The 17,921-nt window shown below is 35.2% G+C and overlaps 1 protein-coding gene across 3 annotated transcripts in view; it reads right to left on the reverse strand.

The window, feature by feature from the left end:
* Positions 1-17,921, reverse strand: part of SBF2 (SET binding factor 2) — a 454,884-nt gene that overhangs the window by 252,386 nt on the left and 184,577 nt on the right. For all 3 annotated transcript variants that reach the window (XM_025459459.3, XM_025459456.3, XM_049098688.1), the window contains exon 3: positions 6,159-6,296. In XM_025459459.3, the coding sequence (XP_025315244.1) occupies positions 6,159-6,296 (138 nt within the window). The remainder of the gene's footprint in view (positions 1-6,158; positions 6,297-17,921) is intronic.

Consider the following 17,921-nt stretch of genomic DNA (forward strand, 5'->3'; position numbering starts at 1 on the left):
GAATGGAAATATCTGGCAATCACCCGATCAAGTTACCACAATTAACATAATAGATGGATACCATTATAAGAAATACACTTAGTATTTCAAATGTTGGTAGCATCCAACTCTTGATGTATAACCTGAATCTAAAGATGAGAGACATCAGAAAAAAACACATAATAATGAATATCCTATTAAAAGGGGACAAGAGGGGGATCCCTGGGTGGCTCAGTGGTTTGGCGCCTGCCTTTGGCCCAGGGCGCGATCCTGGAGTCCCGGGATCGAGTCCCGCATCAGGCTCCTGGCATGGAGCCTGCTTCTCCCTTCTCCTGTGTCTCTGCCTCTCTCTCTCTATGTCTATCATAAATAAATAAATAAATCTTAAAAAAATAAAAAAAATAAAATAAAATAAAAGGGGACAAGAGCCCTGTATTATTCATAAGTGTCAATATCATAAAACAGAGAAAAGGTGAACAACTATTCCAGATACAGAAAGAGACAAAGAGAAATGATAATTAAAAGCCATATGTGATTTTAAACTGCATTCTATACTGGAGAGCAAAAAAGGGAGAAATATTAAATTAAATATTTAAATATTAAATATTCTATTTACTCAGGTGCTCTGACATTAGGTACATAAATATTTACAATTATTAATATCCTCTTGAGGAGATGACTACTTTATTATATATAATGATCTTCTTTGTCTATTATTATAGTTTTTAGGTAAAGTCATATAGGGGGCGCCTAGGTGGCTCAGTCGGTTAAGCATCCCACTCTTGGTTTTGGCTTAGATCATGATCTCAGGGTTGTGAGACTGAGCCCACATTGGGTTCCACATTCAGTGGTGAGTCTGCTCGGGATTCTCTCTCTCTGCCCCTCCCCCATTTGCAAATGGCTCTTTCTCGCTCTAATAAATCTTTAAAAAAATAATAAAGTCGGGATCCCTGGGTGGCGCAATGGTTTAGCGCCTGCCCTTGGCCCAGGGTGCGATCCTGGAGACCCGGGATCGAGTCCCACGTCGGGCTCCCAGTGCATGGAGCCTGCTTCTCCCTCTGCCTATGTCTCTGCCTCTCTCTCTCTCTCTCTCTCTCTCTCCGTGTGACTATCATAAATAAATAAAAATTTTAAAAAAATAAAAAATAAAAAATAATAAAGTCTATTTTGTCTGATTTATAGCTACAGTATATATAAGTATAGCTACAGTAGCTTAGTTAGTTAGTTAGTTTCCATTTGCAGGGCCTATTTTTTCTATCCCTTCACTTTCAGTCTGCCTATCCAGAAAGCTAAAGTGAGTCTCTGGTAGGTACCATTTAGTTGGATCTTATTCTTTTTAATCCTTTCAGCCACTGTTAGTCTTCAGATTAGAGAATTTAATCTATCTACATTTTTAAAGTAATTATTGATCAGTTTGTACTTACTAATGCCATTTTGTTCCTTGTTTTCTGGATATTTTGTAATTCCGTTGTTACTTCCTCTCTTGCTCTCTTCTTTTGTGACTTGATATTTTTCTTTAGTGGCATGCTTGGATTCCATTCTCTTTGTATTTTCTATATCAACTATAGGTTTTTCCTTATGGTTACCATGAAGTTTGCATAAAACAATTTATATTTATAACAGTCTATTTTAAGTTAATAACAACTTAGTATTCTAAGCTCTACATTTTTAATCCTTCCTTACCTAATTTATGTTTTTCTGCTGTCATAATTTACACCTTTTTTATCTTGTAATCTTGTATACCCATTAAGTTTTTGTAGTTATATTTTTACTACTTCTGTCCTATTTTTTTTTTTTTACTTCTGTCCTTTTTTTTTTAAGATTTTATTTATTTATTTGCTTACTTACTTGACAGAGAAAGAGGAGGAGTAGAGGGAGACAAAGAGAAGGAGCTGAGCATGGAGCCCAATGTGGGGCTTGGTCTCACAACCCTGTGTTCATGACCTGAGCCAAAATCAAGAGTTAGATACTCAACAGAGCCACCCAGGCACCCCACTACTTTTGTCTTTAAATCCCTTCATAGTAGGCTTTGTAATTGATTAACTCAATATCTTCACAGCATTAGATATTTTTTACAAGTAAGACTTATACTTTAATATGTTTTCCTGTTACTAAGTAGTATCCTTTCATTTCAGTTTAAAGAACTCTCTTTATCCTTTTAAGGTCAATCTAGTGGTGATGAACTATTTTAGCTTTTGTTTATCTGGAAAACTGTTTATGTCTCCTTCAATTCTGAAGGACAACTTTGCCAAGTCGAGTATTCTTAATTGAATCTATCTTACTACTCCCTACTGGCCCACCAAGTTTCTGCTGAGAAATGTGCTCATAGGCATGGGAGATGTATGAACAAGTTGTTTTTCTCTTCTACTTTTAAGATTCTCTGCTTGTTCTTAACTCTTGCCACTTCAATTATAATGTGTCTTGGTGGTGTTCTCTTTGGGTTCATCTTTATTGGAACTCCATGGACTTCGTGGATCTCAATGTCTTGTTTCCTTCCCCATGTTAGGAAAGGTTTCAGTCATTACTTTTTCAAATACATTTTCTGACCCTTCTCTTTCTTTTCTTCTTCTGGAATACCTAAATTATGAACGTTGGTCTATTTGATGTTGTCATATAAGTCCTTAAAGCTATCTTCACTCTATTTCATTCTTTCTTCTTTTTGTGCTTTTGATTGGGTGATTTCCACTGCCCTGTCCTCAAGTTCACTAATCCTTTCTTCTCCTTCATCTAGTCTGCTGTTAAATCCCTTTTGGTATTTTTCAGTGCAGTATTCTATGCTTCATCTCTATGATTTTTATTTGGTACTTTCTTAAGTTTTCTTTGTTAAAATTCTGACCTTGTTCATTCATTCTTCTCCTATGCTAAATGAGCATCTTTATAATCATTATTTTGAACCTTTCATCAGGTAAATCTCTTAACTCCATTTCTCCTTTTTCTGAGGTTTAATTTTAGTCTTTCATTTGTAACATATTCCTGTTTCTTCATTTTCCTTGATTCTCTTTGTTAGTTTTTATGCATTCAATAAAACAACCACCTCTCCTAATCTTGAAGAAGAGGCCTCTTGGAGGAGGATGAACCTTATCATTCATTCTTGCCATAGTTCTTGGCTATCTTACAAATGTTTGTGATTGTCAGACTGCCTTATTCTTAGTGCTTCCGGTATTTAAGTGTGTGCCAAGACTTGTCAGTGTCCTAAAGAGAAGGATCTTAACAACTAGATTCAGAGTGATTAAAAGCCAGATCCTCAGAAAGCAGCTTTTAATGTACACAAATACACATCTTAAAAAAAAAAAAAAAAGACTTGAAGATGGCTGTTTCTGTCTGCTCCTGGGTGAGGATGCCCAGTTAAGAACTTTCTTTCTTTTCTAAAGTCCTGTGGGAGATGACAGCTTAAGCCTTCCTGGCCACGAGAGCCAGGGGATTAAAAAGGGTACATTCGGGATCCCTGGGTGGCGCAGCGGTTTGGTGCCTGCCTTTGGCCCAGGGCACGATCCTGGAGACCCGGGATCGAATCCCACGTCGGGCTCCCGGTGCATGGAGCCTGCTTCTCCCTCTGCCTCATTCTCTCTCTCTCTCTGTGACTATCACAAATAAAAAATAAAATAAAATAAAATAAAAATAAAAATAAAAATTTAAAAAGGGTACATTCTTTGGGCAGCAACTGCAAATCTAAAGTGCCAGACATGTGCACAAGGGAAAACTGGTGAAGTGAGCCAGAGAGACAACACAGAGATGGCACCCGCTAGCCTTCCTGGTCTCCAGTAACACCCCAGAGATGTGCTAAATTAGACACCTGACCTTAAGGCAGGAGCTTTTAAAGCATGCACATAGGACTCTTTCAGGAAAGATTGGAAGACGGGCATTTCTGTTTCTTCCATTCTGAGCTGTGGGAGGAGAGCCACAGTGAATTGTGGTGAACCTGTTAAGAACTCTCATTGTTTGCTATAGTCTGGTGTGTCTCATGGGCATAACCCCACTGGTTTTCAAAGTTAGGAGTTTTGGATGCCCATCCTTCATGTGCTAGTGTTAAAAGCTGGGGCTAGATGTTGGGTCTAAACACTGTACACCTAAAATAAATAAATAAATAAACACTTTACACCTCAGGGAAAAGCTAGAAGTTGTAAATTCCTTCCCAACGTCACTGCGCAAGGGGTAGAGTTTATGGTATGAGTTTGCCTTTCCTACTCGTTTCAGTGTAGGTATTTTCTTGTTTGCACAATGTGAGTTGCTCAGCTAGTTTCTAGATTTCTTTCAGAGGGAATCACTCCATGGTAGCTGTAGATCTGGTGTCTGTAGGAGGAACTTAGTTCAAGAGTTTCCTAGGTCACCATCAATAATGTAGGAACTCCCTACATTGTCTTAATGTTATTACTTTTTTGTCAGTTATTTTGGGGCAAGAGGGGTTGGTAATGAAGGAGAAATACAAAGAACCCGAATAATCAGTTAGTTTCATCAGGCAATTCTAGGGAGTTCTGAAGAGGTACTGTCAAGGATAGAGAAATAAAATACTGCATTCTCAGAACTATCTTAAATTCTCAAAATCAACATAGAAATAAAAGGTCATCTAATAGAGATAGAGAGGATCTTGGCTGTAGAACACTTTTGCTTGAATTGATCAAAAATGAGAATTTGATTAGTTATTTCTTGGCAACTCCACTCAAACATTATCCAGGATAGAAATGGCTATTGTCATCTACTTCTAAGTTTTTGTCCCCATTAAGGATATAATCCCCAATTTAAAAAAGAAACAATGGGCTATGTTAGTCTATTAGGCATTAAATATCTGACATAAAATATTTTTAGTTCAATCCCACAAATAAAATGCTTCAGGTTTTTTTTTCCCTTCAGGTTTTAATATGGCTTCCCACAAAGATCTGACAACAAAGAATGTATTGGTAATACAGATGATGAATATTTTGTTCTATGTAGCCTTTTGATTTATCACTGTAAATTAATAAACTAGCATGCTGGTTTTAATACATCAGTCTGGTGAATCTGGATAATGTAAATCTGTGTCAAGAAACGTGATTTATCTCCTCTTGTACTGCAAATTGAGATTTCTGCATCCAGAAAATTCAGATATTGGAGTTTAATTAAAGTAGCCCAAACAACAAATGCTTCTTTGTGAGGCCATTTTGGAAAGCAAGCCAATCTTTCACTCTGGCAGTGATACTTTTCATCTGCATGTAGCAGAAAGTACTGCAGATAATGCAGATTGGCTTACTCAACCTCCTCCAAAGTCTTTTATAGTTTCCTTCTTGTTATAGAGTTTTCAAAGCAAAACAAACAAATGTATAACAACAACAACAACAAAGTTTTTCTGATTCCTTTCCAGGGGGGTGTGACCTACATGCAATCTGACTTCCACAAGGAAACAACCCATATGATATATAAAGCCAAAGTCACCAATGTAAGATAGTGAGACAGGTTGCACATGAGAAGTTAGATTTTTTGGGGCAACATGTAAAGGTTATATTGTCTAGTACTCAAAGTGTACTCAAACTGTACTCAAACTCAAACTGCCAAGTGGTCAAAGGCAGAAAAAGTATGGTTTCTCCTAAAACAGACCCAAGTTAGGCAGTTCCTAGTACCAAAATTAGTTCCCTGCTCACCCCTCACCCATGAAATTACATAAACTGCCCAATACCTTATCATAAATCCTTTTATGCATAAATTAAAGAAAGTAGATTCAGTTGTCTGAAACTAAGAACCCCAACAAATACTTTTTGCAACCTAGTATTTTTCATTTCTATGGTTCTATGAATTTCAGTCCTGCCATGTTGATATTCCCACCAGAGTTGACATTTAGTTGAGTACTTAAAAAATATTATCAAGCACTGTGATAGGTGATTTATAAGCATTCTGATTAAATGCTCTCTATTCTGTGAAAGACTTCTCAGGAAAAGGACTGACAGAAAGTTAATTTTTCCATGAGAGTACACAAATCTTCCTAATAAACCAATTCATAAATATTTCTTAGAAATATTCAGATTACGATCAATATTAAAATAAAACAAAGTTTACTTTCTTCCTGTCTTCTCCAACAGTATAGTACCTCAGCCTTTTTAAAGTAGTCCAAAGAACTTAAACTCACAGTTCTAACAAAAACAAATATGGCATTTAAAAAAAAGATTCCTAAATGTTGTTCTTTTGTACTTTGGCTAGAAAAGTTACTATACCTGAAGATTGATTTCTGCTTCATAGAAGGTTAGGCACGAGCAGTAATGTCGATCTGAGTCAATATCTGTCAGGACCACCACAAAAAATGTTGGCTGCTTTCTCTCTTTGGACAGCTGCCACCCGCCAGGCTGACAAAACTAAATGGGATAGAAAAAAATTATCACATTTTAAAAGTATAATGAAAATTTATTATTTATAAATTTTTGTGAAATGTTAAATATCCCTCCATTGTAAAAAAAAAAATTTCCACCTAATGTGATATATTACCTAACCCATTATATAAATATATATTTTGTATATATATATATTTAAGTACAGATTTCTAATGTAGAATACTTTCTTTAATGTACATATACATTTTATAAAGACAGTCTAAGATTACCCACAGGTGCCACTCATTCTGAGATACAGATTGGCATACATAGAAACGAATCATCATAAATGAAAAACTTCCCCCTTTATTTTTTTTTTCAAAAATTTTTATTTATTTATGATAGTCACACAGAGAGAGAGAGAGAGAGAGAGAGACAGAGACATAGGCAGAGGGAGAAGCAGGCTCCATGCACCAGGAGCCCGATGTGGGATTCGATCCAGGGTCTCCAGGATCACGCCCTGGGCCAAAGGCAGGCGCCAAACCGCTGTGCCACCCAGGGATCCCAACTTCCCCCTTTAGAACAAATCATGAAATGAGTTGAAGATAAAGTGCTAAGTATCTATCATTGACAGAAAATAGAATTATTTTACAATTCCTTCATTAATCTAAGTCTTCAATACAATGAAAAAGGTATCTTGTTCATCAAGATATACCACATTATAGGCTATATCATACACTTTAATGTATTTTAAAGACTAGAAATCATACAACATATGCCCTTAGACTACAACAGACCTGAATTAGTAACAGAAAGATAGCTGAAAAAGTCCCCATATACTTGGAGATTAAACAATACACTGCTAAATAATACATGAGTCAAAGATAAAATCTCAAAAGAAATGTGAAAAATATTTTGAACTAAATAGAAATTAAAATACACCTTATTAACACTTTTGGGATTCAGCAAAAGCAGTGCTTAAAGGAAAATTTATAATATTGAATGCATATTTTAGAAAAGAAGAAAGATCTAAAATCAATAATCTAAGCTTCTATCCCAGGAAACTAGAAAAAGAAAAGCAAATTAAATACCAAGTAAGCAGATAAAAAGAAATAATAAAAATTAGAGCAGAAATCAATGAAATAGATAATGAAAAATCAACAGAGAAAATTTTCTTAAAAACCATAGCTAATTCTTTGAAAAGATCAGTAAAATCAACAAGCCTAATATCAGAAATGAAAGAGGGGACATCACTACAGATCCCAAGGACATTAAAAGATAATAAAGGAATACTCTAAACAACTCTATGCCTACAAATCTGGCAGACTAGATGAAATGGATCAATTTCTTGAAAGACACAATCTGATAAAACTGATACAAGAATGGGGCAGCCCGGGTGGCTCAGTGGTTTATCACCACCTTCTGCCCAGGACCTGATCTGGAGACCCAAGATCAAGTCCCACAACAGGCTCCCTGCATGGAGCCTGCTTCTCCCTCTGCTTCTCTCTCTCTCGCTCTCTCTCTCTCTTATGAATAAATGAAATATTTTTAAAAACTGATACAAGTACAAACACACCATCTGAGCAGGTCTATATCTACTAAATAAATTGAATCAATAATTAATAAACTTCCAAAATAGAAAGTTCACTGGTAAATTTACTAAACATTTAATGAAGAAATTATATGATTCTCTAAAATCTCTTCCAGAAGACAGAAGCCAAGGAAATGCTTCCTGATTCATTCTATGAAGCCAGCATTACTCTAACAGCAAAAGTAGGTAAAAAATCATAAGAAAACCACAGACCAATTTCCCTCCTGAGAGGATGCATAAACCCTCAACAAAATATTTACAAGTTGAATCCAACAATGTATGAAAAGAATTATAAACTACAACCAAGTAGGATTTACTGCAGGTACACAAGGCTGGTTCAACACCTGAAAGTACATTAAACACATCAAGAAGACAGATTTAAAAAATCACAGGACCATATCAATGCATGCAGAGAAAGTATCTGAGAAAATCCAACACCCATTCATGATAAAAACTCTCAGAAAACTAAGAATAGAGTGGAAGTTCCTTAACTTGATAGAGAACATTTACTAAAATCCTACACCTAATGCCATACTTAATGATTAAGAAGCTACAAGTTTTCTCACTAAGGTAATAACAAAGCAACGATGTCCCCTATCACCACAACTCTTCAAAATTGCAATTAGACAACCCCCCCAAAAGGAAATAAAAGGTATATGGATTGCAAAGAAAAAAATATAACTGTCTGTTCACAAATGACATGATTGTCTATGTAGAAAATCTGAAGGGATCAACAAAAAAGACTCTTGAAAGTAATAAACAATTATAGCAAGGTTCGAGGATACAAGGTTCATATATAAAACTCAACTGCTTTCCTACATACCAACAAGAACTGTTGTTTAAAATTAAAAATATATTACTATTTACATTAGAACCTTCCCCAAGTATTTAACCTTAAATACTTAGTTTAAATTTAACAAAATTTCTATAAAATCTACCCGAGGAAAACTATAAAACTTTAATAAAAGTACTCAAAGAAGAAGTAAATAGAGAGAGAAATATTCTATATTCATGAACAGGAAGATTAAATATTGTCAAGTATCAGTTCTTCCAAATATGATCTATATAGTTCAGTGCAATCCCAATCAACATCTCAGCAACTTACTTTGTGGATAATGATAAACTAATTTTATAGTTTAGATGGAGGGAAAAAAGATCCAGAAGAGCCAACATAACACTGAAGAAAACAGGCAAAAGATCTTAACAGATACCTCACTAAAGAAGATACACAGAAAAAAAATAAGCATATGATAAGACGTTCAACATCTTATGTCATTACAGAATTGCAAATTAAAACGAGATATTGTCACATTGTCTATTAGAATGGCCAAAATCCAAAATATTGGCAATGCCAAATGCTAACAAAGATGGTGAATAACAGGAATTCTCATTCATTACTGTAGGAATGCAAAACAGACAACCATGCTGGAAGATAGTATGATAGTTTCTTACAAAACTAAGCATATTCTTAGTATACAATCCAGCAATTCTGTTCCTTGGTATTTACCCAAAGGAGTTAAAAACATATGTTCACACAAAACTTGTACATGGATGTTTATAACAGCTTTATTCATAATTGCCAAAACTTGGAAGCAACCAAGATGTTCTTCAGTAGGTGAATGGATAAACTGTGGCACATTTAAGATAATGGAATATTATTTAGTGCTAAAAAGAAACAAACTATCAAGCCATGAAAAGGCATGGAAGAACCTTATATGCATATTACTAAATGAAAGACTTCAATCCAAAAGGGTTTCACGTGGTGTAGTTCCAACTACATGACATTCTGAGAAATGAGAAACTATGGAAACAGCAAAAAGATTAATGGTTATCTGAAACTGAGGGCATTGCAGAGACATGAACAGGCAAAATACAGAGGATTTTCAGGGCATGGAACCTATATAATAAATACTATATGCACAATATGGTATAATTGTATAATACTATATAATGGTCGATACATGCCGTTCTACGTTTGTCAAAACCTACAGAATGTATAACACCAAGAGTGAATGTTTTTTTTTTTTTTATAAATTTTATTTATTTATTCATTCATGAGAGACACAGAGAGAGAGAGAGAGGCAGAGACACAGGCAGAGGGAGAAACAGGCTCCATGTAGGGAGCCCGACATGGGACTCGATCCTAGGTCTCCAAGATCATGCCCTAGGCTGAAGGCGGTGCTAAACCGCTGAGCCACCGGGGCTGCCCCCAAGAGTGAATGTTAATGTACATTATGGACTTTGAGTAATAATGATATGTCAACCAAGGGAGGTTCATCAATTGTTAACAAATGTACCACTGTGGCTGGGATATTGATAGTGTGGGAGGCCGTGTGTTTTGGGAACCGGGAGTATATAGGAACTCTTAGTTTCTGCTCACTTTTGCTGTGTATCTAAAACTGCTCTTCCTAGTGTCTGTGTGTGTGTGTGTGTGTGTGTGTGTGTGTGTGTGTATGCTGTAAAAAGTGAAGTCCATTTTCAAAAATCTGAAGAAAATAAGATATCTTGATTAGTAGTATTGTTCAAGAGATGGAACAAAAATAGAAATGAGCTCACCAATACAGCAGCTCTCTGTACCAGATTATCTTCTGTTATTCTGCTCAATAACTTGTAACCTTGAGCAATTTATTTAATCCTTCAGTACCTCAGTTTCCTTGTCTATAAAAGATAGACCATTAACCACCTGCTAGTGTGCTTGGGAAGTCTACATAAATTAACACATGCAAAGTGCTGAGAATAGCCCCTGGCATATAATCCAGTGAAGTAAACATTACCCCATCGGATCCAACTTTAGCTACTGTCATCATATCTATAACATTTTCTTTCTCCTTCTGTTTCTTCCAAAACCTGCCCTTGCCCCTCCTTTCATTGTCTCATTGCCTCCTTGACTGAGTCTAATGAGACATCAGAAAGGGAGATCTGGATAATTTCTTACATTTGGAGAGAGACAGTAATCATGTTCAAAGCTTCTCTACCAAAATAGAAATTCTACCAGACTCTTTTTTCATAAGTAGATTTCACCAGAATTTTTTAAAATGGCATAAAAAGCTTAAAATACACTAATTAGCAAGTAAGTGAAAACATGTTTCTTTACATTTTATTTTGAAATAGCTATTCAACAAATATTTATTGAGTACTTGAGTATCATTTATTCTTTGAATACTTCTCTGTAACTTCCTAGTATCTCTAGCACCTTCTACACTCAACAATCAAGAAGTTCCTTTCCTGTGTTCCAAAACCATTTTATACATATTTATTATAATAACAACAACATTTTCTTATATATTTCCCTTGAACTTATTAGCTATTCTACTAATCTGGTACAGAAAAGTTGACTTGTCATTTTCTTTATGTGTACGTTTCTCATAAACACATAACACATTCTCCTCAACAATTATCTATCCAAGTGCTTGTGGCCGTGATAAGTATTTTAAATTTTAGAATAGCAAGCCTCAAAGAGTGGTGCATAAAAGCCACAGAAGTCCCAGTGGTAAAAATTATTTTTATAATAATACTAAGAATTAATGGTTTCTTTCACCTTGTTGACATTTACATTGACAGTGCTAAAGTCATGGCAGTTAGCACTGCTGGCACCTTAACAGAAATGAATGCAGCAAGCGCCAAATTATACTTGTAGTCATTGTATTCTTCACACAGTTGCATGTTTGCAATTAAAAAAAGAAAATCAGTTTCAGTTTAAAATGTCTTTAAAGAAGCAATACATAGTTTAATTTCATTATAACTTGACCCTTGAGTATATAACTTTTTAAATATTGTTTCAAATAATACATATAAAGCACTCTTGCTGCATATTAGAAGCATTACAGTTCAGAGAAAAGCTGCTTGTGTAATTATTTAAGTTATGAGTTAAACTAGCTGCCTTTTTTTTTCAAGAACACCATTTTTACTAGAAAGAATAAATGATAGACAAATATACAGACTTATGTATTTAGCAGACATTTTCTCAAAACAAAGTAAGCCTATCATTTTAAGATAAGGATCTGAGAGACTATGTGTTACCAATGATAAATGAGCGTTCAAGCACAATCATGAGACTCCTAGCTTTTGTATTTCTGATGAATGTGACAATAACATTAACTAGTATAATATTTAAAATATTATATATTAATATGTATCAATATTTGAAGATCTGCATAACTCATTGATTCCATATTTGCAAAATGACCAATGTATGTTATAAAATCATGCATAGATTAAAAACCCATTCAAAGTGTTAAGTATACCGACAGACTTTAATGTAACAGTACGAAAAAAAAATGTAACAGTATGAAAAGTTCATTGATACGCTTACAGATTTCATATTACAACTAATTTTTAAGAAATTACCACTTGAGTTTTGATACAATGATATTCAAATAAGAATTTCCATAATTATCTGAAAAAGTTATTTTTTTTAAATTTTTTATTTATTTATGATAGTCACAGAGAGAGAGAGAGAGAGAGGCAGAGACACAGGCAGAGGGAGAAGCAGGCTCCATGCACCGGGAGCCCGATGTGGGATTCGATCCCGGGTCTCCAGGATCGCACCCTGGGCCAAAGGCAGGCGCCAAACCGCTGTGCCACCCAGGGATCCCTGAAAAAGTTATTAAAATATTCCTCTTTTCGCCAAATATATATTTGTGAGACCTGATTTTCTTACTATACTTTAATCAAAACAACTTATTGCAAGAGCTTGATGTAAAGGTGGGTATGAGGGGATCCCTGGGTGGCTCAGTGGTTTGGCGCCTGCCTTTGGCCCAGGGCCCGATCCTGAAGTCCTAGGATCGAGTCCCATGTCGGGCTCCTGGCATGAAGCCTGCTTCTCCCTCTGCCTGTGTCTCTGCCTCTCTCTCTCTCTATCATGAATAAATAAATAAAATCTTTAAAAAAAAAAAAAAAAAAGGTGGGTAAGAGAATCCAGTTGTCTTTTAGTAAGCTAATATCAATGATATTTCCAAAAATATAAAATAATACCACTGTTTTCCCTATTTTTTGTTTTGGAAACTACAGTTCTTTCTTCATAAAAAAATATACTATTTAATATGTGAAGGCTTATTCTTCTTTTAAATGAATCATTTTAAATTTCCTAGTTATAATTTCTAATGCATAAATGAATAAACTACATAAACAAAACTCTTTGGGGATACTCAATAATTTGTAACAGTATAAAGTGTGAGACCTAAAAGCATGAGACCTGCTATTTTAGTGAAATAAGTATTAACATTTAACTAACATTGGCTTAAGCTACTTGAATAGCAGAAAGAGATAATTCTTGGTGGAACTAGGGAGTTTTAATCAGGTTACATCAAAACTAAGAGGTGTCTTTCAAAACCTTCTTAACTTGGGCAGCCCAGGTGGCTCAGTGGTTTAGCGCCACCTTCAGCCCAGGGCGTGATCCTGGAGACCGTAAATCTAGTCCCATGTCAGGCTCCCAGCATGGAGCCTGCTTCTCCCTCTGCCTGTGTCTCTGCCTCTCTGTGTATTCTCATGAATAAATAAATAAAATCTTTAAAATAAAAAAAAAACCTTCTTATTCTTTCTCAACAAACTTCTGTCCAGAATTATGTACATTTTTTTTTAAAGATTTTATTTATTTGAGAGAGAGAGAGAGTGAATAGGAGAGCACAGCTAGGGGAGGAATGGAGGGAGAGGAAGGGGCAAACTCCCCCACTGAAAAGGGAGCCTGATGTGGGGCTCCAATCCTAAAACCTTGGGATCAGGATCTGAGCTGAAAGCAGATGGTTAACTGATTGAACCACCCAGGTGCTCAGGTACATCATATTCTAAAATGAGTTCACAATCAAGAAAGAGACATCTGAGCCTGAATCATGGATGGATTCCATTTGCTCAACAAACAACTCTTCTGACCAAACAAATATGTTCTATGAATTAATAACAAATAATACCATTCTCTTGGAGTTCTGTAATTCATTATTAGCCGTTCATTAGGCTTGGCAAATGGCATTAAAACCTATTCACTACAGAATAACTACATATTTTTGCAAAACTTAAACGAAACTATAGGTTTTCAATGAGGATTAAGCTAAATCTTTTTATGTTATTTCTAATTCTATCAAATATAATGACTTCTCAATTCAAAGATACCAGTCATAGAACAGAGTTCACAAATAACTTTCATAAGCAAGTAGGTCTATCACTTAAATGAACAAATATTTTGCAGCTTAAAACTAGAAAAAGCAACTTTTACTGTGTCCACTTTTTCCAAATACTATATATATATATACATATACTGAATATAATAAAAATATTATAGAATAACCAAAAACATCCATAGTATTATTGTGATTAATTTGAATAATCTCTCAAAAGTGAAATATTATAGAAGGTTCTCTGAAAAAGACCTTCATCCACATCTGAATATTTCCAAGACCTTCATCCACATCTAAAAATTTACAACTTACTGGGAACTATAATTTAAAAAATTAATCAATGTCTCTTTTAAAAAGTAAAGCTTATAAGAAAATTTCTTCCTTTAACAGATAATAATAAATACAAAACATCCAGAAGGAGAATATTAAAGTTTGGGTAGTTAAGTAAAGTTTAGTTACTTAAAATGGGTTCATTGTTTACATTATAAAAGGAATTCCATTAAATTCTGATAAGACAAAAAGTATTAACAATAAAACTTCTGAGAAATTCCAAGGATCGCTTTTCAGATCAATAAGTACTTAATATGACCACAATTAAGATAGTAGTGGTGAGTTATGGCAGGCCTGGTCAGATTTTTTACTAAATTTTGCACAAGGAAGCTGTCAAAATAGTCCACTAGACACTGGTTATACATGAGATCTCTTATTTCACACATGAAATTACAGCAATAGAGGAATTTATTTTATATTATGCATTTAAATAGGGGCATGTGGGCGACTTAGTCAAGTGTCAGACTCTTGATTTCAGCTCAGGTCATGATCTCAGGGCTGTGAGATCAAGCCCCGTCTTGGGCTCTGCGCTGGGAATGGGCCTGCTTAAAATTCTCTCTCTCCTTCTCTCTCTCTGAACCTCTTCCCCTAAAAATAAAAAAACCATACATTTCATAGGAGATTTCAAATGAATGAAATGAAATATTCAAATGAGTATGCAAATATTCAGAAAATAAAAAATAGCTCACACAATTGAGTTTACAAAAATGTTTTCTCAAAGGATTTTAAATTTCAAGAATTTTAAAGGGTTTTCAAGGTTTCAATTTTCAAACGCTTTAAATTAAAAGAAATTTAATCTCCAGTTAAAATGTCTACTTTCCAAATTTACTTTATCATAAGATTAAGTAATAATGGAATTTGGAGTATGAAGAGATGATCCCACTGTTTAATGAGAAGTATTCCTCATAGGATTTGGATTAAAATACAATATTCAAATCTTAAATGAGTGTACTGAAGAAGTTATAAACAATGAGGGAATGGACACTACAATTCTTGAACCTGAGCTCCAGTAACATTTCTGACAGGAATGTGAGAAAATGTTTAGACAGCTGGAAACAGACTAGTAAAAGATAGTACTCACTAAAGATAGTAAGCAAAATGATAAGCATTAAACAAACAGGATAAAATCAGGATTTTGTTCTCCCCAGTGTCTTTACTGGCAAACAGGAAAAAAAATGCTATCACAGGTGCAAAATCTAAACTGTTTAGAACTGACTGCCATAACGGACTGGCCACCATTTTGTCCTCCTTTTTTTAAGTCACTGAGGAAACCCAGCTATTTAGAGTGATATTATAAAAGAAAATACTATATAAATTGACAATTAATATTGTTTTCATACATGGGGATTCCTTTTCAGGATGTTATCGGTCTTTGTTTCCCTCCAGTTTTCTTTCAGACCTTAGCATAACCTGGAAACAAATGATACTTCAAGGTTGTAAAGTTAGAACTGATAGACATTGCTAGTGGTTGGTTGAATATCCGCCTTCAGCTCAGGGTACGATCTTGGGATCCTGGGATAGAGTTCTGCATCTCCCTCTGCCTATGTCTCTGCCTCTCTCTCTGAGTCTCTCATGAATAAATAAATAAATAAATAAAACCTTTAAAATAAATACATAAAATAAAATAAAATTGTAATAAAAAATACAAACAGCAAAGTAATGTGAAAGGAGATAAAAGGTTTAAAATGTTAAGAATTTGGAAGCTGGAAAACTGGTTTTCACTACAAATTGCTGGAAAAGATAATGAATGGGAGGTACCAGGTATGTATGCATGTCACCAAATAGGCAACACCAAAACAAAAAAAGAGCCCCTATTTAAATGCATAAAGAAACCATAAAGAATGTAATGAGACACAGAAAATTTCAAACATTGGAGAATAAAAAAGCGATCTAAGGGATCCCTGGGTGGCGCAGCGGTTTGGCACCTGCCTTTGGCCCAGGGCGCGATCCTGGAGACGCAGGATCGAATCCCACGTCGGGCTCCCAGTGCATGGAGCCTGCTTCTCCCTCTGCCTGTGTCTCTGCCTCTCTCTCTCTCTCTCTCTCTGTGTGACTATCATAAATAAATAAATAATTAAAAAAAAAAAGCGATCAAAACATTAAGCAGAGGAGCTTATATATCAGAAAACATTTACAAAGCAAGAGAAATATAATAAAATTTTAAAATAAAGAAACCATAACACTAGTCGGTGTTCAAAAGGGACAAACAAATGGAAAATGAGAGAGAAGGAAATTGGATCACTGCAGGAGTTCTAATTCCTGGGTAACAGGAAATTTAAAAAGAATACATCCAAAGGAAAAATTTATAAAAAATACCCCCAAAACAAAACAAAACAAAAAACAATACAACCCTCTTCTTTACAAAAAGGCCAGAACCTGGGGCTCTTGGGTGGCTCAGTGGTTGAGGGTCTGCCTTTGGCTCAGGTCATGATCCCAGGGTCCTGGGATGGAGTCCCGCATCAGGGTCCCCACAGGGAGGCTGCTTCTCCCTCTGCCTATGTCTCTTCCTCTCTCTGTATCTTTCATGAATAGATAAATAAAATCTTAAAAAAAAAAAAAAAGGCCAGAACCTTAGGACAAGACTACATTTTTCAATGCCTATCATAATTAATTAATGCTTTTTATTTTTTAAAAAAGATTTTATTACTCAGAGAGGAGAGAGAGAGCCAGAGACACAGGCAGAGGGAGACAGGCAGAGGGAGAAGCAGGCTCCATGCAGGGAGCCCGACATGGGACTCAATCTGGGGTCTCCAGGATCACACTCTGGGCTGAAGGCAGCGCTATACCTCTGAGCCACCTTGGCTGCCCTAATTAATGCTTTTTAAAACTCATTAATTTTAGCAAATCATCACAAAGTTTCAATATATAAAAGAGTAAGAAAAGATCCTAAAGAGGGACGCCTGGGTTGCTCAGCAGTTGAGTGCCTGCCTTCCGTCCAGGGTGTGATCCCAGGGCCCAGGTTCAAGTCCCGCACCAGGCTCCCCCATGAGGAACCTGCTTTTTCCTCTTCATAGGTCTTTGCCTCTCTCTGTGTGTCTCCCATGAATAAATAAATAAAATCTTAAAAAATAAAAAAATCCTAAAGGGAAAACAATAAGGAGAAAGAGAAAAAAACAGGTTTATATATTTTAAAACAGATCAAAGATCAAAATAGTAACAGAAACCTATTAATTAATCACATTAATAGATATAATCAGAAACACAATAAAATTAACTCCATAATTTAAAATATAGGACATAATTCAACACCCATTCTTAAATAATATCAATGGTAATGGAACTCATTAAATAAATTATATAATGAGTCCCATTACCATTGATATCATTTATTAGACACTAATTAGCAGAAGCAATCACAAAGAAAGAAATTAAAGATAAAAACAGGCAGCCCTGGTGGCTCTGCAGTTTAGCGCTGCCTTCAGCCCAGGACCTGATTCTGGAGATACCAGATCGAGTCCCATGTCAGGCTCTCTACATGGGACCTGCTTCTCCTTCTGCCTGTGTCTCTGACCCTCTCTCTCTGTGTGTCTCTTATAAATAATTTAAAAAAATCTTAAATAAATAAATAAACAAACAAACAAACAAACAATGGAAGGTAAAATTATTATTTCCCAATACATGATCATATAACCTGGAAAA

Source organism: Canis lupus, chromosome 21, assembly GCF_003254725.2.
Source record: "Canis lupus dingo isolate Sandy chromosome 21, ASM325472v2, whole genome shotgun sequence".
In the NCBI taxonomy this organism is placed as follows: domain Eukaryota; kingdom Metazoa; phylum Chordata; class Mammalia; order Carnivora; family Canidae; genus Canis; species Canis lupus.